General features: G+C 42.6%; 1 protein-coding gene across 3 annotated transcripts in view; it reads left to right on the plus strand.

Moving 5' to 3' along the window:
• The first annotated feature begins 4,608 nt into the window (after positions 1–4,608).
• Positions 4,609–24,780, plus strand: part of glra4a (glycine receptor, alpha 4a) — a 70,463-nt gene continuing 50,291 nt past the window's right edge. For all 3 annotated transcript variants that reach the window (XM_080289575.1, XM_080289568.1, XM_026146219.2), the window contains exon 1: positions 4,609–4,915. In XM_080289575.1, the coding sequence (XP_080145701.1) occupies positions 4,848–4,915 (68 nt within the window). In that variant the 5' untranslated portion in view covers positions 4,609–4,847. The remainder of the gene's footprint in view (positions 4,916–24,780) is intronic.

The following is a 24,780-nucleotide window of genomic DNA, read 5'->3' on the forward strand; positions in this document are numbered from 1 at the left end:
CTAATCTTTAAATACACCTCTTAATTGTCGCTTTAAAGCCTGAACCACTAAATAATTACCAAAAGTGCAACTTTTTGTGTTTTGTGAAATCTCTTACAACATCCCCCCCCCCCACACACACGCACACAAATACATTAAATATTAACATTAAATATTAACTCATATATTTGCATATATGAGTTTAAAGTTGTATCATATTTGAAACATAGGGCTTTATTGTAATTTATTCCTTAAATGTCTCACAAACCCACAAAAACTCATTTATCTAATATGTTAAACGTGGCTTCAAAGGGTTAAATTGCTGCCTGTTTTCAAACTCATTGCATTCAGTTTAAAAATGTTAATCAAATTCTATAATCATGATTTATACTCCTGTCTCTTGCTTCTCTCTCATACTTCATGTAATGCAATATTGCAGCTTCTCTGGGCCAGTGTTTATTTTCTAAGACTGCCTCTTGCATCATCTACCACAACTGATGTGTGATCTTGTGGTTTGGCCTCTAGTGCCAATAGCACATCTATTTAATTTAAGGACCCTACTATATTAAATAGAAAATGGCCAACAATCACACGATCCCTTGTGAGCAAGTGTTTAGCAGTGGTGGAAAGGAAAAACTCAGTTTTAACAGGAAGAAATCTTCAGCTGAACAAAGCTCAGGAACAGGCTGAAGTCTGGCATTAGGGGAAAGAGGTTAAAGAAAAGCAACATCAGAGGGGGACAAGGACAAAAAAAGCTAAGAGAGAGAGAAGACAAAGTCGAATGACATGTAGTAGTGGTATATAAACACCTGAAGAGTGAAATAGCATTTCTTCTCCACTCACCCTAAGTACACCATAGGAAGTCCCCCTTGCAGCCTTTTTAGGTGATGGTTCAGGCTCACCCCGATCCAGATCTAACTATAAGCTTTATCGAAAAGAAAAGTTTTGAGTTTAATCTTAACACTAGAAAGGCCGTTTGTCTCCTAAACCCAAAATGAAAGCTGGTTCCACAGGAGAGGGGCATGATGGCTGAAGTCTCTGCCTCCCATTCTACTTTAGCAAGCCTGCAGTCTGTGAGCAAAGAACTCTGTTTGGATAATGTGGTACCACGGGGTCTTTAAGATATGATGGGGCCTGATTACTCAAGTATTTGTATGTGAGGAGGAGGATTTTCAGTTGGAGATTTGACAGAGTCAATGAAGAGAAGCAGGGATGTAGAAAGGAAATAAAACCTCCCTTTCTAGCCCCTGTCAATACTTTCACAGCAGTGTTTGGAGTTACCTGGGGTTTTTTGTGGAACTTTTAGAACAGCTTGATATTAAGGAACTGCTATAGTCCAGCCTAGAAGTATTAAATGCATTAACTAGCATTTCAGCAGTCTTAAATATTTGTTTAATGTCTACACCGAAGGAAATATCCTGTTCAAAAAGGTCTCCAAGATTCCTCACAGGAATCTCGCTGGAAGCCAAGGTAAAGCCATCCAAGCTAAGCATCAGATTAAACACCATGTTTCTGAGATTTTTGGGGTCAAATATGATAACCTCAGTTCTCTCTGAATTCAGGAGGAAACAGTTCTCCCGTAAATGAAGGGCTAATTGTGTTCTGTAACTTTACTCAAAGAATCTGGTTGGGGCATTTTTCCTTCTGGTCGCGGTTTTTGCATTTCCACAGCTCTTGCTTCATCCTGCGTGTATTTATGCTTAGTTAAAATTATAGTGTCTCAGTTCCTGAATGGCTGCCTCAATTTTTGAGAATTTAAATTCTTCACAGTAACAGCTTCTGTTCTGTTACAGCTAATGTATATCATCTACTAAACACAGTAGATGTTAACTTTTACTTCAACCCCTGGGCTCTGGATTTGCAGAAGACAGGAATGTTAGCATTTAGCATCATTTCCACATTCACTACATTTCCCCTTTGATCTTTCAGCTAGAGGGAGGTTTAAGGCCTTGTCACTTTTATCTTTAAACTTGACAACAAATCTACCTTCCTCTTTAAACTTTATCATTTTTCCTAATTTCCCAAGAACCCCCACTTTAACTACTATTCTCTGATCTGTCTCTTTTATGTTGTTTTACTAGACTTTTTTTTTTTAATACAGCCACCCTTTCCCTCTTTGCTGGAAAGGCCAAAAGAGCTTCTATTAAACAACTTTTAGATGTTACCATATCAGCCAGTGTCTTGTACAAAGACACTAAATATCCAAAGCAACTTCTGCCTTCACATCTCTGACCTCTTTAACTTCAGCCTTCTTTCCCTTCCTTTGTTTTTGTGCCCACACGCTCTTCCCGAATTCTTTCCTCTTGTGCCTCTTTTCCAGTCAGCTCCACTTGTTTTGATAGATGGTGTGACCCATGTTATTTTATTAGTTTATATGTCATTTTCCGAGTCCTTCCTGTGTAATTCCTTGTCTCTGCAATGTGTTACATACCCATAAGTCTGCTAGGGTCCAACTGGGCCAGAAAAATGTTAAGCTTATCAGATGTTGATGGTAAAGTCTCATCTACAGAGCCTTTACATAATAATGTACTAAATACAAATGCACGCTTCAGGTAGGTGAAAGCACTGTTACAAGAATGATGCCTTGGCTGTTGTTTCTACAGCTGTGTGTTTCAGCGTCTGCAGCAGGGTTTAATCGCCGCTTTCCTTTTAGACCACCTTCTGGATAATCCCTTTGTTTTCTTGTTTTTATTTTTCTCAGACTTTACGTGGGCTTACCTGTTATATCTTTTGACTTCTTTTAAAGTTCTGAATGTGTGACCCGCTCGCTCATAGAAAAGACCAAAGCCAAACTCAAAAACAGAATTTGAATGAGCCGATGTAAATTCATAAGCCCACTGGAATGTGAAGCTAAAGAGGCTTGTGATTTTTCACTCCTTTTTAAGAAAGAGAAACCTAACGCATCTTTAATACAGTTGTTCATTGAAATGGGACCAAGTAATTGAATATGGCGAAGGTTAATCTGCTGTATTTTCACATATAAAGACAAGTAATGGTTCTGCCTGCTTAGAACATATTAGAGCTGCTGAGTGGAATAAACCGGGAAAGATGACTGACAATAAAACAGACAACTGTGCTGCTGCCCTGTAATTTCTAATATTCAGAGGCGCTAATGGACACTGAGACTGGCTCTGCTTTCTTTCTTTTGCCAGTACATGGGGATGCATTCAATGACCTGATGCAGTAACACTGTCTACCGTAGTAGACAGGGTTCCATCTAGTTCAAGCCACAAATATATTGATCTTTTTTCCAAAGAAGATAGGGCACTTGCTAACCACAGCAACATCCCTGCAAAAGCTCCACTTTGGTGATGTTTCCATGTGGAAAATCACTCTTGTTACAATATTGCCAGGATTAAAGGGCGCAAAGGTGGTGGCAGGTTTACCTCGGTCATTTGGTTGATAACAATATTGTATTTTGGTTCAATGAAGCTCCTTAAAAAAAAAACTGGTGAACAACATTTGCTTTGCCCATACTGCAGCTTCCAGGGCTTAAAAATGAAGCTAATACTGAAGTGCCAAAAACTGCCGCTCCTCCAATGGCTACTTTATGAATGGGTCCAAAAGCGAGTCACTACCTGTAGACCCCCATATTAAAATGCCCATTCCACAGCTTTGTACAAAATGTGGCTTTGTTTTCAAAGAATCATTTACTCAAAAAGCAACAACTATAAATGGCTGTTTTGTTCTTTTTCTTCTTTCAAATTTACCTTTTCATTTGTCCATGTGGTACAAACCCTTAAAGAAGCTTTTTGATCCATTTCATGTGAGTGACATTTTAGTCTGCTAGTAGTAATTAGCAGGTTTATCTGTGGGTATGCATCTCCTGGGTATAATAATAATAATAATAATAATAATAATAATAATAATAATAATAATCCTTTTTTAAAATAACAGCCCAGATTTTTTTTTGTTTGAACTGAAATAAATAAGACTTATGTAATTTAGTTGGGTTTTTTCTTCTTCTAAATTAGTGATTAGAAACCAGCTTTGTCCAGAAGTGCTAACATTCTGCATGCTGATTGGTCGGCTAAGGATTTACAGGTCACGCTCCTTTGACAGCAATAGTTTACCAATGATAACTAGATGTTGTAAGTGTAATTAAACCACGGCACCTAATTAGATTTGTGCATAGAAAGCTGCTGGCTGTGATGGTCAAAGGTGATTGCTATCAGGGGACTGTTGCTGGAAATTACCTGCTGATACTTGCAGGAAAACAAAATGGTGAATGGCATAAAACAGCTTGTGGCGCTGTGGATAATACTTGAAGAAAGCTATTTTATTGCGCTAGAAATCTTAAATAATAACAATTTAAAAACGAACTTTCACATTTTACTTACACGTTTTTGAGTGTTTTAGTCCAAACTGGTCATCAGCTAGCGTCTAATTAGGTCATCATCGGAGGCCTCACTCCCTTCATTCTAATTAAGGATAATTACACCAGAGGCAGCCGTCAAAACAAAAGCTACTGTTCCTTTAAATCTTCACTCCTTTCAAATGTTTTGGAGCGAGGGAGGGAAATACAGTGAAAAGGAGACGAAACCACATTGTCAAGGAAAAGGAGAGAGGAAAAAAGAGACCCACGCGTAAACCGACACTCCCCTTGAACACATGCACCAGCGCACTGACAGTCTGACCAGTGTCGTCCACCCGCCTGAAGCACAGCGCCCGCTGTTTGCATGTGTTCACCCCCCCTTGGACTTGGTGGGAGGGGGGAGAAGTTTACCCAAAGACCAGCCTGGATCACTGAGAGAGACGATGCCTTTTTCCTCCACACCGGTCTCACGATTCTTCAGTGGATTTGCTGATTCCAACAATTAACCTTGCAAGTTATTCATCGGGAGTGGGGCGAGATTTCGAGCCAGAGGATGCTCCCACAGGTCATTCGGATACTGTATGTCTTGTCTTTCTGCTTTTTCCAAGGAGTCTTTATCAGGTGAGGGAGCAATCTGCTATTCTCTCAGTGTTTGTGCGAGTTATTTTCTCTCTCATCAACTGCTTCGCATAAACTTTTTTTTTTTTTAAACCATTTTAATCGACGCTACTGGCTGTAAGACATCTGTCATTTGTTTACTTATTTAAAAGACTTTATTAGAAATTAACATCTAAACGTTTTAAATGCTGGTTGGAAGGGGGAATGGAAGACTGGTACATACCAGCAAGAAACCAATTAATTAATTAATTAATTAAAAAAAACTAGACCTGCTGTTTACGCACAGAACAAAAAGATGCCGCTAACTATGAAGTAACCACGGAGTCACTAAACCCTGTTTGCCCAGAGGTGTCAGACTACCTGTGGAATTCCCGGTTGCATTGAAAGGTTGAGTGATGGCTTTTGTGGGTCGTTTAAATCGCTACATTAATACTCCAGTGTAGGATAATCGTGGTCGTTGTGCTGAACAGTTTAACGGGAGCCAGTGATTACAAAGCTTGCTGGGGTTATAAAAACTAATAAAGCTGCTGCATACTGAACATTTGGATACATGTTTGAAAATGGGAGCTGGGAGTGGAGTATATTGTTTCTGTGCTTAGTTTATTCACTACTGCAGGAAATATCATTCATTGTGGGTTCTAGAACACATTTTATTTCCACGCCATCATTCTTTCACTCAGTCCATCTAACAATAACCAAGCTCCTCTGTCTTCTTCTTTCCATGTCACCTTCCTCTCGTCCTCCCTCAACCTCTCTCCCTCCTCTTGGTGGCAAAAAGTTTTATTTGCAGTGAACACTTTTCTTATTTCATGCCCTGCCACCCTCAGGTGTGAGCGGAAGGGAATTAAGATCTGCATAATCCCAGAGCGGAACAGAGCAGTGACTCCGTGAACCCAGGGGCGAGGAGAGCAGCTCTTAGCCTGGAGAGCAGTCAACTGACAGCACCTCCTCTGACAAATTATATGCTCTCCTACCAGTCATTCTGCTAGCCACGTAGGGAGGGAGTGGGAGGGAGGCATGAAGGAAAAGGAAGGGATTAAGGTGTAAAAGACAGGCAGAATCAGATGGAGTCAATGGACATGTTGGGGGAATGATGGAAGATGAAAATGGGAATGGAGCAACCTGGGATGGGGAGAAACGGGAACAAGAAATTGAAAGAGTGATTCATTTAGCTGGAGGTGGTGTGAAGATTAGCAAAGTGGAGAATGAGGCTGGTAGATGGAGAGAAATGGTTCAGATAGGAGAAACGAGATGGAGAAAGAGGGGGAGGTGTATGTTAGGTGGGAAGTGCTGTAAGAGATTTGGGGGAAAAATGTCATGTGAAATAGTGCTCATCAAGCAGGATGGACATATGTTTTGGACTGGGTGTTTGTCAACAAGAGGAAATGCGAAACGGGAACGAAGGGTGTAATAACCAAGTTCTTATCATACTCTGAGGGTTGGGAGATGGTTATGTGTTGACGTGTGTATGTAGAAAGAGGCGATGTTGTGTCTCTTTAACTTGAATGACAACCTGGAACAAAACCTGACACGTTCTCTTTTCCTGAAGCTTTTCTGCCATCCACTTCCTTTCTTTGTGTGGTATCCCAACAATTTCTGACCCTGCTAGAGGAAACTTAAAAATGCTAAGTTTTAATTGCAAAGTTGTTGATTTATGTTAATTTAAGCATCTTTAAAACTTGCACTCACAGAACTGAAACATGACAAACATAAAGATAAGCATGGTGCTTTGCTGCAAGTCGTATTTTAAGTCCGCAGCACTTAAACAACTAACTTATACATAACTTCTAAACTTTTGGCTTTTGGATATTTTCTTTTGCATTTTATCGCACTACTGCAAGAGAAACACCAGCTGGCTGGATTATATTAGCTGTTTCCCTTGCTATGGTTCGTGCTTGCTCACCGTTACAGTTTACTGGACACTTTAACAGAACAGTGCCACTGTAAATGTTCTTGCTAACACCTTATTGCCAACACCTTTTAAAATATTAGCTGTGAAAAATATTGTGTGCATTTGCAGAACAGGGTTTCCTGAACTTGATTTAAAATAACTGTTTAAATAAAGTAAAGCTGGATCAGAAAATGTGAAAACAGCTAAAGAAATTAGCTTTGGCTTAGTCATGAGTTTTTGTTTTAGTCATACTGCCTCTTTTTTTTTTTTTTTTAGAACGCACATTATAATGGGGAGCTATGAAAGTGGACCAATTATGTTTTCATTTTTTTCTGTTATAGTCTTAAAGTTGATAATATTCACTTAAACACGGCCAAGTGTCAGATAAAATTGAAGCAATCCACGTGAGCCTAAAGCTCAGGCTTCACTTTTTGTTTTTCTCTATTAATGACTCTATATGATTTTCATAAGAGTGATTGTCTCTAATAAGGTACTCCAGGCACACAGGTCTGCTGCGAGTATGGAAGCCACACCCAACTGCTGTTCAAACTTCCTGTTTATAAGCGGCATCCTATCAGAAGTAAGTTAGGTCAAAGAGAGGCTGGCCTTGAAAGCAAAGGAGCCAAAATGGCTTGTTTCAGACAGCAGATGAATTGAGAGGCTGCAACATGGCTCAGCATGAGGTTTAAAAAAAAACTGAGTTATGCGAAGCTACTCTAGCCAAATCCAAGAATTAAAAAAATAATAATTAGCTGCAAATTAGCAAAAGAGGTCCACATTACAACAGAGAACTTCTGCCACCGTCACCTCTGACTAACACCATTTGATGTGTTGTCTGAATGGGACTTTCCACATGGTAGAACTTGAATTTTTCTCTTTGGGGTGTTCAGTAAAAAACGAGTTGGTTGTTGATACTGTAATAAAAAAAATAGCCAAACTATCACACATGAAGTCTTCACCATGTGAACATCACATCAGAGGAAATTGTGCAAATATGTCCCTGACCTCTGGTCATCTGACATGTGTACTGGGAAATTGCAAGAGAAGAGTAGTGGATTGCATGAAGTGAAGGGCAGAGGATTGCACACCAAGGATCTCTGCTGTCCTTCCCTGCAGTCAGCTAGAGATCATGAGTCAGAGCTTAAAAAATATCAGAGAGTAAGTCTTATCAGATGGAGCTGGGCACTTGCGAGCCTGATTAGAGTGTGAGTGAGTGAGTGTGTGTGCACGCACAGGCAGGCATACGTGAGAGCATGGTAGTTCAAGAGGAGGCATGGGATCTTTCCCTCTTAACTGTAATGCATTAATTGGAGTAGATAAAGACTTAACATGACCCCAAACCTCAACTTGAGAAAATAGGTCAGCCATAAACATTAAACGTTATATGAGTGACATATTTGGAGATAAACATGATCAAAAATTCTGAAACCCAGTTAGAGACATAAAAGAAGTTATTTTTACTTTTTAGATTCTTCACTGCATTGCTGGCACGTTCGGTTTCTCATATTTAGTTTATAAATTGAGGAGTAGTTTTAATGCAGTGTCACTGCATTTGCAAGGAAAATCTAACTTAAAATTTTGAACGCTTTAAAAAAAGATTTGTGTCTCAGTGACTAACTGGCCTAATTAAAACATTGTATTGAAATGATGTGTACACCACTGAGATACTTCTAGTGTTACTGCAGTTATAATAACAGAATAAGTCTGAACTAGGAGTGATGTCACTGTAGAGTTGAGCATGTTCCAGTAGTGAAGTTGGAAAATCGAGAAAAAACAGGATTTGTTTTGCTCCTTAGCAAGGTTTATGTTCACTGCCGCCATCTTGGATTGTTAATCTGGGGTTGGCCAGGCAGCTCCGAATTTCAGATTTGGAAATCCGACTTGAGGGGGCGTTCCAGTTGGAAATTCTGACTTCTACCTTAAACTGGAATGTGCTTTAGCTGAATACATCTACTGGAAGATATTGACCAGCTTGGGATTGTCCTTCAAATATTTGTGATGGGGGAAGTGACTGGAAAAGGGTTACTGTGTGGAGGTAAGCATGGACGACACAGAGCTCTCAGTTCTCACTACTCCTTTATTCCTCTCCAACATCAACTGAACACATCACGCCACAAAACACAGCAACACACTTCCTCAACACGGGTGTGAGTGGAGCCCTCTAGTGATCCACCACACATGCCCCCCCCCCCCCCCCCCCCGAACACCCAGCAGAACTAGTCCAGGACCCGGGGTTTAAGCAAACAGCCGGAACGGCTGAACCAGGGGGGTGGGGAACTGACAGAGGAAGACCCAGCTCGGGAGCGAGGCTGGCACTGCAGATAACTCGGGCTCCGTTGATTGTGGGACACTCCTGGGGGAAAAAACAGAACCCATCAGCCCGGTGGCAGGTGGGTGGCTGCGGCAAGTGGCCTGGGCCGGGACCACTTGATCATCTTGCATAACATGTGCAGGCTTAAGTCTGTCAACAGAGACAACCTCCTGCCGACCACCAAAGTCCAAAATGAAATGTTTTTCGCCCTGTTTAAGAACCCTGTATGGCCCGTCATATGGTGGATGGAGGTAATGTCAGCATGGGGACCGAAACGCGAAACCCACGTTGACAAAAATACTCTGGCCACTGTCACCGCTGTCATGGATGCCAGGGGTACCGCCTCCGGCCACCTGGTCGTGCAGTCCACCACAGTCAAAAGGTGCGTGAAACCCTGTGACTGCGGCAAGGGACCAACCAGGTCCACATGAACGTAATCGAAACGCCTACTGGGGACGCGGAAAGGTTCGAGGGGTGCCTGCGTATGCCTGTGGATTTTCGAGCGTTGGCATGGGATACAAGCCCAGTCTTTCACCGTTTTGAGAAGGCCCGGCCAAACGAACCTGGCCCTGACCAGCTTGACCGAGGCCCGGACGCCGGGATGAGAGAGGGCATGCACCGAGTCAAAAACATAACGATGCCATGAAAGGGGAACCACCGGGCGGGGGCGGCCGGTGGAAACATCGCAAAGCAGGTGCGGACCGCCGTCCCACACAGGGGTGTCCTCCAGCATAAGGTCCGTTTTCGTTGACTGAAGGGCAAGGACGTCCGGGTCAGCACGTTGCCCAGCGGCCATGGCAGCGTAGTCGACGCTGACATACATCGGAGAAACCAACATGTGATTGGACTTACCAGCCACATGCTGAATGTCTGTGGTAAACTCTGAAATAGCCGCCAACTGGCGCTGCTGGCGTGCGCTCCATGGGTCAGAGACCTTGGACATGGCAAACTTCAAAGGTTTGTGGTCAATGTACGCAGTAAAGTTGCAACCCTCAAGGAAAAAACGAAAATGTCGTGTCGCGAGGTGCAGGGCCAGCAACTCCCTGTCGAAAACACTGTACTTGCGTTCGGCATCCCGGAGCGTACGACTGAAGAAGGCGAGCGGTTGCCAGAGACCTGAAACCCACTGTTCCAGCACAGCACCCACTGCCACGTCGGATGCGTCGGTGGTCAACGCGATCGCCGCTGACGGAAACGGGTGGGCCAGCAGGGCGGCATCAGCCAGCGCAGACTTGGCTGCGGAAAACACCTGGACGCGTTCCGGCAGCCAGTCAACAGGATCTTTGGCTGTTTTACCTTTTAAGGCAGCATAGAGCGGCTGTAGCAGGTGGGCAGCTCTGGGGAGAAAGCGGTTGTAAAAATTGATCATCCCCAAGAACTCCTGCAACACTTCAACCGACATGGGACGCGGAAAAGTCGAAACGGCCTGGACTCTGTCGGGCAACGGAACCACACCTTCAGCGGAAATGCGGTGCCCGAGGAAATCCAGAACAGGCAACCCAAACTGGCACTTGGAAGCATTGATGATCAGGCCGTGCGCTGCCAAACACTGGAAAATCTGGCGCAGATGGGACTCGTGCTGGCTCGCTGAGCAGCTGGCCACCAATATATCATCCAGGTAAACAAAAACGAATGGCAGGCCAAAGTTCCCTGCTAGTCTGTCGGCAGTGGTAGGGGGAAGGTGGGTCTTCTGGGAGCCGGAGTCCACGAGAAAACGTCTCCCAGAGCGCGAGTCCTCTATGAAGAGCAGCCTTTCTGTATTGCCAGCGGTCGCGGCTGCTACGGTGCACTGGCGGGTCCGTTACCCTGGGCCGTGAAAGCATAAGGCGGCAGGCAGCGACGCGCTCTGGACTCCCCCGTCATCGGGCATGAGCAACGGCAACATGTTCTCCATGAGCTCGAGAGCAGTACCGCCACTCAAGTCTGACAGGGTGAGGAGCTTTTTGGCTCGTTCAGCGTTGGAGAGGGCATAGCGCCGAAGAAGCAGCTCTTTAAGGGCGGCGTATTCCCCTTGGGCGGGTGGGTCCCGGAGGAGAGTCATCGCGCGACGGGTGGCCAGCGGGTCGAGCGAGTCCACCACATGGTGATACTTCGTGTCGTCAGCCGAGATGCCGCAAAGGGCAAACTGAGCCTCCACGTGCACGAACCACGACGGGGGATCGTGGAGCTAAAAGTCCGTCAGTTGCAACGTAGCTGCAGCAGGAGGCGGGGGACCGGCGGCCGCTGATGCATCCATAGCGGAGTCTGTGTTATCCTCGGTCTGTAGCATGCTCGAGTCATGGGTCACCAATGTGGAGGTAAGCATGGACGACACAGAGCTCTCCGTTCTCACTCCTTCTTTATTCCTCTCCAACATCAACTGAACACATCGCGCCACAAAACACAGCAACACACTTCCTCAACACGGGTGTGAGTGGAGCCCTCTAGTGGTCCGCCACAACTGTACTATTACAAATTGAAAAGTTGCTGTTCTTAAGGCTTGTGAGACAAGCATTTTAAAGATGTATATCAAAATCTATGCGATATACAGTCCAAGGGGATCAGTTTTGGCCAGTGAGCTGATCTAATGGCACGTCAGCTTTTTTTTTTAACCTTATGTCAAATTTCATGAAAATGGTTTGTAGAAAAGTTAAGATGCAGGAATCGATGTCTTTTTGGAATAAAATGTCTGCCATAACAGTGCTAATTGACATTTAGCAAGCTTGATGTTTCTTTTGAAGCCCGTTCTAAAACAACTGCTAAAGAACAGAAAAAGGATTTCTTTATAGTAAGTTCACTGGAAAGAAGTAAATACGATTTTTAGCCAATACAGACTTCAAAAGCTCGGTTTCTGGGCGAGGACAAAATCTTTCTGTGATAGCTTTTAATTAAATTCTGATGGTCCTCCCAGCTGGTACAGAAGTATCTGCAACAGCAAAGCAATATCTGGAGGCTAGTAAACAGCAGAGAGAAGAGGACTGCAAAGATTGTGTGCCTTCACTTTAAACATTTTGCAGCCCACAAGGAGTTGTCCAAAACACTTGCATGGGGAAAATCCCGGTGAGAAAATGCCTGGCACTTCCATCAGAGAAAACTTTTCCATGCATTTTTTTAAACCCTTTGAAAATTAAACTTCACATGTGACGTGTGTAGCGGGGTTTTAAAAGACGGCTGCACATGGCAAGACAAAGAAACAAATCGGTAGGGTCTAACAGTGATTTCACCTTGAGTTAGACTTTAACAAACACTTTTGGGGTTTTCTCATTCTTTCCAAAAACACAGAAAATCCCCACATGCTTGGCTGATACACAGATTAGAGCAGCAAGGAGTACTGGCAAAAGGAAGTGTGAAAGGAGAACAGATGGGATGTTTATGTGAGTTAATGACGAAAAAATGAGAGCCAAGCTGGATACAAGAGGCGAGCAGACGGTTTGCTCTCCACAGCCACCACCGCCATGAGCAGTAGAGGCATGCTTATCAATGAAATATTAACCCAATAGACAAAAAAGTCCTCAAAAGATAAACAAAGAGTTCATGTTTGCACTTGTAATCTTCAGATTCCAATGAGGATATCATAAAAGTTAAGTATGGCTTGGACTACATCTGTTTCTGTGTGGACAATGTAACAACTTGGAAACGATTCCGTGTGTTCCCTAATAATCCACCCTGGATGACACACGGAGTTCAACAACTTATTAGAACAAGGAACAACGCTTTCAAATCCGGGGACCAGGAGGCATACAGTGCTGCCAGGGCCAACCTGAGAAGAGGCATCAAGACTGCCAAGCAGCAGCACAGGAGGCGTATCGAGGCCAGGTTTGAGAACAACACAAACCCAAGGCAGGTCTGGGAGGGCATCAGGGCTATCACGGACTACAAAAGAAGAACACCATCACCCTCAGCCGACAGTTCTACTCTGGCTGAGGATCTAAATCTCTTTTATGCCCGTTTTGACAGGGAGAACACCGACCCTGTCCTGTCCCCTCTCCCCTCAACCGACCCTGCTCCAGTCCTGAGCACTCATGAGCTGAGGCGTGTGTTCCGGAGCATTAACACCAGGAAGGCGGCCGGGCCGGATGGAGTGCTGGGCCGGGTGCTAAAAGACTGTGCTGCGGACCTGGCGGACGTCTTCACCTCTATATATAACACCTCGCTGTCCTGTTCACTGGTACCATCCTGTTTCAAAGCAGCAACCATCGTTCCCATCCCAAAACAGTCAAATGTCACATGTCTGAACGATTTCAGACCTGTGGCACTCACCCCCATTCCCGCCAAATGCCTGGAGAGACTGGTCATTAAACACATCAGAGCTGCTTTTCCACCATCCCTGGACTCGCACCAGTTTGCATACAGGGAGAACCGGTCAACCGAGGATGCGATCGCCACAGTGCTGCACACATTACTGAAGCACTTGGAACACAGGAACACCTATGCACGGCTCCTCTTTGTAGACTACAGCTCGGCTTTTAATACCATCCGGCCATACAAACTCCGTCCCAAACTCCACCAACTGGGACTTAACTCCTCTCTGTGCAACTGGATTGTGGACTTCCTCACTAACCGTAGACAGAGTGTCAGAGTGGGTAAGAACACCTCTTCCACCCTTGTGGTCAACACCGGTGCCCCTCAGGGGTGTGTTCTGAGCCCTCTGCTATACACTCTCTTCACCCATGACTGTATTTCCTCCTGCGCGTCCAATCTCATTGTTAAGTTTGCAGATGACACTACAGTGCTCGGACTTATATCCAACAATGATGAGACAAACTATAGGACAGAGGTACAACAACTAGAGTCATGGTGCCACGACAATAACTTGGTCTTAAACACCAAAAAGACCAAGGAGATCATTGTAGATTTCCGGAAGAGGGGTCATAACAACCATCTGCCTCTCTTCATTGGCAGTGAGGCGGTGGAGAGGGTGAGCAGTTTTAAATTCTTGGGGGTAACTGTGACCGAGGACCTGTCCTGGGGCAACCATATCACCTCAGTTGCACGGAAGGCCCAACAGCGCCTCTACTACCTGAGGAGACTGCGGAGCGCACACATTCCCAGATCTCTGATGTTGAACTTCTACAACTGTGCCATCAGCAGCGTTCTGACGTATGGATTTCTAGTGTGGTTCCCCAGCTGCACCAAAGCCGATCAGCAAGCACTCCAGCGGGTGGTGAAAGAAGCTGGCAGAATTATTGGAACAAGTCTGCCAGAGATCAGTAATATCTTCCCCACTCGCTGTCTGAGGAGGGTGCACAGTATCCTGCGGGACCAACATCACCCTGCGCGCCACCTTTTCCATCTGCTGCCCTCAGGGAGAAGGTACAGGTCTATACAGGCCAGAACATCCAGACTGGCCAACAGCCTGTATCCACAGGCTGTGAGGCTCCTGAACTCTCTGCCCCCCTCTCACGGACAATAACCATATCCAACTTCTTAATAGCAATGAACTGGTCTGCATTGGTGCATCATATCTTTATTCTCTTCCCCCTCCTGCCCCCCCCCCCCTCTTTCTTAAATAGATAACTATCATATCTGATATCATATCTCACAGTACAATAATATTGAATGGGTTGCATTGTTGTATTTTGTCATGTTTCTCAGGTCTTTGTCTGAATTTCTACGAACATTATTGCTAAGGATTGTCTTATTGCATTGGAGTCACACTGGGTTAAATATGTACACTTGGGTTTTAAGGGGTATTTATTATTTTCTTCTTTTTTGGGTTGTATGGAAGCCCCAAACGCAATTTCATTGTTCTTGACAATGACAATAAATAAATACTACTTTACCAAGGAAAGGGGGAAAAAACATATTTTTTTCTGCACATTCTCAGTTTTTAATAACTCTGTGCAGCTGGAAAAAGGCAAAATGAACATCTATCTTCTATTTAAGTGCAGCTTTTAATAAAAGGGTAGCACACAGTCACACCCTTGTCAAGGAGGCACTGTCTGACATAGATCTACCCATTTCTTCAGTGGGCATTAGATTTGTATTTGGATGTATGGTGGAGGTGACAGTTCAGTGATGGTCTCTAGCAGCTGGCCTGTTCCTTCACTGGTCAACTGACACCTCAGGCTGAGAGATGTGACTGATTATTTGACATATGTTTCAGTTAAACCACATATAACCTTTCCCTTTTTTAGTTAAATCAAAAGTGTGTAATGGCCTCATTTGACAGATTGGAATAGTTTTCAGGTGCTGGTGGATGAAAACAGTGTTTTTGTCCTCAGGGATTTTATATGGGCAAATATGCCAGTTACAAAATCCAACCATGAGTTAAATGGCTACGATCATTCATATCATAAACCAGTTTTGTATTCAGGATGAGAACTGGGTCTCTGCCTGTCTTTTCCTGTCCACACTAAACCATGTATTTTTGACATGCCTCTGCCGCCAGCTGAAATCAAAACCCCAAGCCACTGAATAATAAATGCATCATGAAGCGTAACTGATGCGCATCAGCTCAGGGTAAACTTTTAATCTTTAAAGATATGTAGCCAGCTAATGCTAAGCTGAAAGAGCATTAAATGCAACATTGTCCACTGGTTATGGAGGGAACCTCCAAAAACCTTTCAGACGTGCATCAATATTTTTATGTAGCCTCTGCAGTTTTCCTCAGGTAATGGAGAACTTTTTAGCATCTTTCTTTCTTTTGAGTAAACAAACCAAAACTTCATGTTCATCTCCTGATGCAATCCCTTCATTATTAATTTAAGTAGAGCTGTCCATCAGTCGTGGGCTAAGATGAAAAACTGCACGGTTTAAGTTGAAGTAGTTCCCTTCTCTGCGTTAACCCCTAAAGTAGCCAAGAATTGCAAAAGGTAATTAAGCCAACTTAATCGATACCCTCATTCCTTATGTGGGTCTTCTCACAAACCCACATAAACAAATGTTTTATTTCCTTTATTTGTTTTGTTTTATTTTATTTTTTTAAGTTTCTGCCGATCAGGAAACTCTTCAGATCTACATATACAGTTTCTATCTGGCAATTGTTTTAGTTTATAGAGTAACAGCAGTATTTCATAATCTATTTCATGTTTGTTTTTTTTCCTTTTGCTTTTTTTTTTAGGTTTAATATGTAATTTTACATACAGATATGTTTTCGCTGACAGTTGTTTGCCAAAATGTACCGGAGGCCGTGCAATATTCTAGAAATGAGCCTGTTTATAAAGCAACTACCTGTCCAAAGATGGTATCTGCAAATAATAGTTTTATTGGTCGTCTTCTTTGTATATAGTTTTGTTTGTTTGTTTTTTATTCTCTGAATCATTTATTGATATTAAAACCTGTAGATGATGGCATCCTTAAAACTGTATGCTTAACTACTTGCCTTCTATAATTCTTCAACTCACTAACTTACATTCTACGCAGCACCCCGACTCTTTTAGATTATGTTGTGCTTTAAAATGTTGTAAATTGTGCTCCATTCACTGCTTGCTTAAATAATTCAGTGCAAGAACTTGTTTGATTTGTATACCTGAGTAAAGCTCTATACCATAGTCTTTGTGCCAAATCTTACTTGTTCTTGATTCTAACAATGGCCTGGCTTCACAGTCAAACTGCTAGTGTCGCAGTTCTTTATTTTAGTTTTGGTTGCAGAAGGCAGCCAGCCAGCTGAGGTGGAGGCGCGGTAGGTGTGAAGGTTTCAGGTGGCTTCATCAGGGTTATAAAACCACAGGTGTGTTCTGCAAATACATGTTGCTGCATCTTTGCAGCCAAAACAATCCAGCATACAATCTAACTCTCTCCAGTGTCTGGATAAGAAAATGTGACACAGTGGTAAGGTAATGCAATAAAGGGGAGCTCTCCACTCTTCTTCTCTAGCTCTAGCAAATTAAAAATACCCACTTATTGACTAGGAGAGCACTTTGGCTCTGAGGTTCACCATTGTAGGTCATTATGCTCTCTACAATTAGAATCATGAAGTGGGGAACCATTATGAAACCCTCCATCATGTCATTACATCTGACCAGATGGGCCTTGCTGATTAAACTTCACTTTGAGAGTGAGGGGGGAAAAGTGTGGTCTCAGAAAGCAAGACCTCATAATACGCTGCTGGCCAAAAGAAGAAGTGGCCAGTGGAGTCAAGCTGAAGAGCTGCTTTGTAATTGAATCCGAAAGTCATTAACCGAGCCATTTAGAGTGACCATGCTATAATCAATCATTAATTACATAGGGCTGTGTCAGCTTTGTCAGACAAATATTGCAGGCTACAGCTAGCTAACAGTCGAACAGCAGCATACCACAATGTATTAATCATTTTGCTTGTTTTTTTTTTTTCTTCCTTTTTTTAACTTGTCTAACTTGTGCTCTGATTTTATGCATTATGTATGTACAGTAGATCAGCGGTCCCCAACCTTTTTTTATGCCCGGTTTATGCCCGACAATATTTTCATGGACCGGCCTTTAAGGTGTCGCGGAAAAATACAACAAAATAAAACTAGTACCGGTACCGAAAAAAAGAAAATTTATTCATAACACACGTGAAAAGACCCAGGAAAACCGAGTAAACGATAACAAAATAACGCTGAAAACCAATAAAAACCCTGAAAACCACACATTTCACACCTGAGCCTCAGCTCTGGTGGCCCGGAACCAAACGACTCACGGACCGGTACCGGTCCGAGGCCCGGGGGTTGGGGACCGCTGCAGTAGATGATAAGGGTCATGTTGAGAAATGTTGTTTGAAGACTTTGGAACTTATTTTTTTGGGAGTGGGGGTTGTTTGGTGTTTTGGTAACTATGAGATACAGTCTTCTCCCAAAACATGGCACCATAGTTTTCACTAGGTGTGTGTGTGTGTGTGTGTGTGTGTGTGTGTGTGTGTGTGTGTGTGTGTGTGTGAGACTCACTCACTCACTGGCTACATTATTTAGGTACATCTTGCTAGTACCCGGTTGAAAGCCCCTTTTGCCTTCAGTAGTGCCTTAGTTCTTCAATTAGGTAAATGCCATACTGACATGATGGCATTTAGTGACTGTTTGCATGTGACTCTGCTGTTCCATCACATCCCAGAGGTGCTCTGAGTTAAGATCTGATGACAGTGGGGCATCTAAAGAGATGCTTTTCTTCATACTTTGGTTGTATTGAGTGGTTATTTGAGTTACTGTTGCCTTCCTCTCAGCTGAAGGCAGTGTGGTCATTCTCCTCTGACAACACGAGGTACTTTGGCACATTTTGGCCTTGTCATTGGCTTAGTGAGAGTAAAAGTTAGGAAGCATAACTGTGCGATGTTGGTAATTAATAAGGTTAAACAAAAACTACACCCGGGTTTCAAGCAGAATTCCTAATGTTGATTTGGGAAGCTGAATACAAGGACTGTGTTTTCTTGCAGCACAAACCAGATTTAATCTTTATTGTGTACAAGAAGAAACTTTTGGCGGATCCCTTATTTCCCAAGGGGATCCACATGCTTGATTTTACACAAATGTTGCAGTGGAGTCCCTTCCTCATGCAACCCGCCCATTCATTCAGACAGGGACCAGCACTAAGAGTAGACTAGATGCTGGGTTTGCGTCTCCGCCTGTTTTTGACCAGGAAATGCAAAAACTACCATACCATGGAACCCCTAATATCCATACCAGCATGTATGTTTACACAATGTTTTAATTGTAGCCTTTCAGTAGTTCGTAGCAAACCCAGTTTTACCAAATAAAGTCAAAACAGCATAAAAAGTATTGTCCTCCTACGTTTTACTACACCCTAAGTCACATACAATCAGTAAAGGAGAATCTGTCAGGTGGTAAAGGTGGTTGAGAAAGATTAAAGCTGTATTTGTCAGATAACCCAGGGTAAGGGAGTCTCTCCTCTTCAGCAGCATTAAATAAGGGAAGTTCACTTGCAAAGTCCTATATAAGGGCCCTATATAATTCTCCTATACACTCAAAGAATTACTGTGTGTTAAGGCTTACTTTTGCTCTCACATGGTAAGAATCAAATTACAAGAAATGACGGTTTCATCTGGTGAGGAAAAAGCTTCCTGAGATGCTTTGATCTCAGTAGGTTTTCTGCCTTTGCTGTAACCGATCCAATAGGGTCTTCAACCATCAGTTAAATAGCTCCATATTGATGGTTGGACTTACTGTATGTGTCCATTATGTGACACTTTGTGATGTAAGTGGCCCATTTACCCTACGTGGCCTTCATGTGACTCTCTTCAACAGAGTAGAAAGCTGCTTCAAGGGTAAAGCAACATTGTTCATATACCTCCACAAATCTGCCTTGCTAGCGGACTTTTTTTTCTCTCCACACACACTGATGAGATGACTAGTTGTCCTTGACAGGAGGAGTAGAGTATTAAACTGTAATGGTATCACAGAGTGCTTAAGTTTAAAAAAGAAATCTTTGCTGAGGAGAGCACAACAGTGTGAGCTTTTGGAAGGTGTTTGTGTTAATCCCAAGGATATTCTGTGTTATGTTGGCGCGCTGTTTCATGGTTGCTCCTTGGAAAGAATGAATTTAAAAGAATCTGTTTTCTCAAAGTAATTGTTGTCTGAGGTCTACAGTAAAAGTAAAGAATGGAAAAGTTTAGATTATCTTCTAGGTCTTTAGAATCTTATTTATTTATTGTAATTATTATTGCACTTATTTAATCAGAGGGGAAAAGGTCTGTCTTTATAGATTCAAAGCAAACAAGGCAACAAAAGAATAGATACGAGCAATTCATGCTGCAATTTATACCATGTCTTTTTCAGTAACTGCTTATTTCTCCAAAAATGATGTGAAACCCAGTTCTTGCAGTTCGGCAGCATGCGTCCTACAGAAAGTCACCTGGCCTACCTGAATTTGAGACATGTCCCCTACTTAAAGAGGCCCTGAATTGCATGTCAGCTGAAATCTGTGGGAGACATTTAGCTTAAATCTAAAGCGAGAGCGTTTAAAAACACAGTTTTAGCCTTTGACATTTTGTGTGCAGTATATTTCAAATGGATGCACAAATTTAGGGCGCAACAGTGGTGTTGATGGTGCATCAAATTCAGTGGCCTCCGAATTGACTCGTGCATGGTTATTTTGCCTTTCTTTGCTAACCTCGTTACGTGAAAGCAGTAAAGCAGAAACCCTTGTTTAATCTCTAAATCAAAGAAATGTCTAGTGTTACAAAATATTACCAGCATATCACATTTAAGACTGTCAAAAAAGTATAGACAGTCTTTGAGTCCATTAGATCCCAGCCTGAGCCTCTAATTCTTCCTCATTTTGTTGATTCAATCGATTGCCTGGGGGACATTTGTCTTCCCCAGAAAGGAGAGACATTTAAGTTTGTTTGCTGCAATCATGTTAGTGGGTCCATAGATGTCCCATGTCTAACATTGAAATGGGACAACTATAATATTCATTGCTTGAATTAGTTAAATTACATTTAAATATTAATTTTTAAGCCCTTGATCATGAATTGGATAAGTGGAAGCGAGGAAGGGTGGATGGGTAAGTTTAGACGTTTCCTATAGTTAAAATGTGTTTTACTACTGTTACGACCCGGCTCAAAAGCCGCAACATAAAAAAAAGGAGATGAATAACAGAGTGTGGGTGAGAAGAGGTTTCATCCTAAAATGGAAAACCAGGTTGGCTAAAATGGCTGGTGCCACCAAGGCAAAGACTAGTGCACTGCCGGAATGCTTGCCTCAGGTATGCTTTTATCCACACCTGACTAGGTGTGGCCAATTAGCACCAGCTGAAAACACTGAGACGATTAAAAGCTGCAGAGGGACGTAACACCTCCTCCCTTAAAAGGGTTCCTCTAGGACCCTTAAATTTATTAAAAGCCCCTCTGAAGCCTTCAGTTCCTTGACCCACAAACCTGGAATAAAAGTTAAAGCTAACAGAAGCACAGTGTTCACGTTATAGTTGGCATCTCTAAGCATGGATGGGCATGAGGATTTGAAGTTGCCACACTGAACAGACAAAAAGTAACATGTGACCAACACAAAGGAGCACAACAGTCACAAACCCAAAATGATTACCTGATCTGCTACAACACAAAACCAAAAGTAGCAACAAATAATCACAACCAAGTGATCTGTTGTCTCCACCACACAAACAGTCACATACAAGTGGCCCTATACCACAACAAGTTACTTTAATCCAAAAAGTTCAGTAAATCAAGCGTACTAGTGACCAACCACAAAATGGAGAGCTATGGCCACACAATGATCACATCAAGGGTGGCTCAGCACCCCACAGTGTTATTGCCATCACCTGGCCAACAACACTCACAAGTGATCCAACAAAATAGCCATATTCCCCACAACACTAAAAGGTCACATCACAAAACACTCACCTCACAAGGATCTCATTAGCATCCATCAACACTGACATATGCACACACATGGCGTACACACAATGCCAAAGAGTTTGGTGCCACTGATTTACTATGTGCAACTCCCAGCCTAAAACACTAAAAACAACAAAACCCTAACTTTACCTACCCTAGTCTTCAGTGGTGTACCAGGCTCGAGGCAACTTTAAACGCGAACTCGAGAGCAGGCAGCAGACCAGAGATATAGTCTCCTACCAAACTCTGAAGCGTACCCCCACCCAGGATAGCCACCAAACACAATAAACTAAAACAAAGCAAAACAACAAACAAGTGCTTCGATGGAAGGGCAGCACAGCCACCCAGCTGAAACACACTTACTAAAGGGAGTTTGCACAATTACAGTGACCACCATCACTCACCCACTTAAAAGCAAAACAAACTGACATTCAGTCTCCACTAAAATGTCCAAATATCCCGGACGAGCCACCACTTATGTTACAACCCAGCTCAAAAGCCGCAACATAAAAACAGAGACGAATAACAGAGTGTGGGTGAGAAGAGGTTTCATCCTAAAATGGAAAACCAGGTTGGCTAAAATGGCTGGTGCCACCAAGGCAAAGACTAGTGCACTGCCGGAATGCTTGCCTCAGGTATGCTTTTATCCACACCTGACTAGGTGTGGCCAATTAGCACCAGCTGAAAACACTGAGACGATTAAAAGCTGCAGAGGGACGTAACACTACCAACATTTCTGAGATCAGCTTCTTGAAATTTGTTTACGCAGATTGACTATGCCTTATTTTCATAGCCCATGTTGCCATCTTTAAAGTCACTTTTGAAAGTTGGTCTTTATGATTTTCATCATCTCTCTGTTAGTGATGTTCAAACTGTCATTTCAAGGTAAGCCAGCTAATATTTCAAAAGCCTTGGTGATCATAACGGCATACAACTTCCCAGTGAGATTCTGTAAAAAATTACTTTTAACATCACAATGTTAAGGAGAATAGTTTTTGATTATGTTTGTATGGTTCTCTTGGAGGGCACTGCTTAGATGACTGGCTTTATGCTCAAAAGATGTGCTTTTGCCATGATTTTCTTTTTTTACCTGGTGACACACACTCTTTTTAGTTATGCAGGACCGTGCTTTGTTCATGGTTATCTCAGTCCACACACTCACCTCTGAGCTTGCTAACCATCCATAACGGTGCTGGAGACACATCTCTCTATCATACTGAGCAGACATCATGTGAGCTGAACAGATTCGTTCTCACCTTGCCTCCTGACCACTGAGATTCCTTCCAGTTTTATTCATTTTTTTAATGTCCCTAAAAGCAACATTGTCTCCTCAAATAGTGTGCTAAATGGTGTGGTTCCCTGTGTATGAGAAGATGCGTCACATAAAGGCTGTTAATTAACATCAAAAGGCTTTCACTTTTCTTACCTTTTTCTTACCTTTGTTGTTTGCTTCTCTCTCACACAGTGGAATAATTAAATCCACCTGATAGGAAGACATAAAAAAGCACAACAGTGTATGTCAAACAGGATTAGTTCATAGTCTGTCTGAACGTGTTTTTCTTTAACAGGCTGAAGGATTACCATAGCCATATGCCTTTGTTCTTTGGAAAAAGCTGCTAGACATGCAATGCTTGTCCAGCACCCCAAGAGGCTCTTGTGAATAAGACATCACCCCGGAAAAAGTGCACAAAGCAAATGGAGCAGTGCCTGAGTTGTCTCTTGGACTCGAGCCTCTGAGGAAATCTCACAGAGCCAGACTTTGCCTCTCTTGAGGGTTTTACAAATCTGTGAGAAAGAAGACACGAGGACTTTTCTATCTACCCTTGGCTTTGTACCATCTCATGTTTACTGAGGCATAATCAGTAATTTTAAAAATTGCAACATGAAAATTGTAGCCTGCAGTCAAAGTCTCAGCTATAGCTGTGGGAGGGCTGGAGACTATACCAGCTTTTATAGCACCAGAGGCAGGGAACACCCTAGGTGTTGATGTGAGAGAAAAGGAGTTATGTTTGCAAAAAATATATAAGATTACCAGAAAATAGTGTTTCATGAAATAAATATTATCTTGGGGGGGATATCTCATTGTATAGCTAATCTTTGCAGACTGTTATAATCAATTTTACACTTTAATGGGCAAAAATAATTATGGGCTGCTTAAATATTCCAGGCTAAAAAAGTTGGTAAAAAGACTAAAAACTAACTTTTCTTTCATCGATGTGAAATTATACATTATCAGCACAGGTAAAATGACAAACTGATATCACAAAGCATTGCAAGGCTGCTCTCTATACGAGTGTGATTCAGAAAATCCCTGGTAGACCCAGCTCCACGGTGTCTTTGTCATGACGTTGCTTCCAGCCAGCAGCTTGATCAAGCGAAACAGGCCAGCGGCTATGCCTACAACTTCCTTTCTCTTCAGTGTCCTGTCCAATATATGGGTCATGCAGAGTGCAGTTACTGTCTTTGTGTGTGTTTGTGAAAGTGCTGTGCGTTTCTGTGGGAAGATTTTTCTGTATGACAGTCTGCTCTACCTTCTAAAACCTCACTTTATTATACAGATTGACAGCAAAACCACCAGCTTTTAGGCTTTTCTTTAAAAGCGCAGGTGGACCATGACCAAGGCCAAGTGCACACTGACTCACACACTGTCCCTTAGCTTTCTTATGTCTTTCTTGTTTTTTGCAATAACCGCTCTAGTTCCTAAGGTAAAATAGGAGGGCCACCGCACTGTACTTCCCCCCCACAAAGAGTGACCTTTGAGAGATAATAATGAAATGATAATGAAACAGTAGTCAGAACTGTGAAAAAGCTTTAGTGCGCAATGTAGTGTAGGGAGGGAAACGCCATTACATCATCATCTTGATGTGGCTAGCAAATAGCTAATAAAAGAAAAGATCATAACTGGAAAAGGAAATAAGGATAACAGGAAAAAGAAGCATCAATGCGCGCTTTCCATATTCATACAGGTGCAGGGAGCAAATGGAAGACATTTATCATAACAGAAGAGTCTACAACGTGTAATTACGTGTTCAGCTTACATAGTTTGACAGTAGTCTACTTCTGTAAGAAATGAACTGGAGAGATTTCTCTGTTGCGTTGAGATCTGAGTTGAGTCGCTGCAGTGATGCAGACACCAGCAGTGAAGAGACGCACTTCAAATTCCTTCATTATGTTATCCAATTACCGTGCCCATTTGGCTACATAGAAAAATGCTTTCCCAACTTGCTAATTATTGCATTTTGTTGCCTTGAATGTAAGACATGGTGAAGATGGAGATAAACACAGTGCTTTGATCATGGCTTTTATCCTGCATTTGAACACAATCATTCAACTATAAGAAGTTTCATAATAACAATATGAATTTCAATGTAACATGTAGCAAATTATGTTTATGACTCTGATCCAGTTGCAGTCTGAAAATG

Source organism: Astatotilapia calliptera, chromosome 2 (assembly GCF_964374335.1).
Source record: "Astatotilapia calliptera chromosome 2, fAstCal68.1, whole genome shotgun sequence".
In the NCBI taxonomy this organism is placed as follows: Eukaryota; Metazoa; Chordata; class Actinopteri; order Cichliformes; family Cichlidae; genus Astatotilapia; species Astatotilapia calliptera.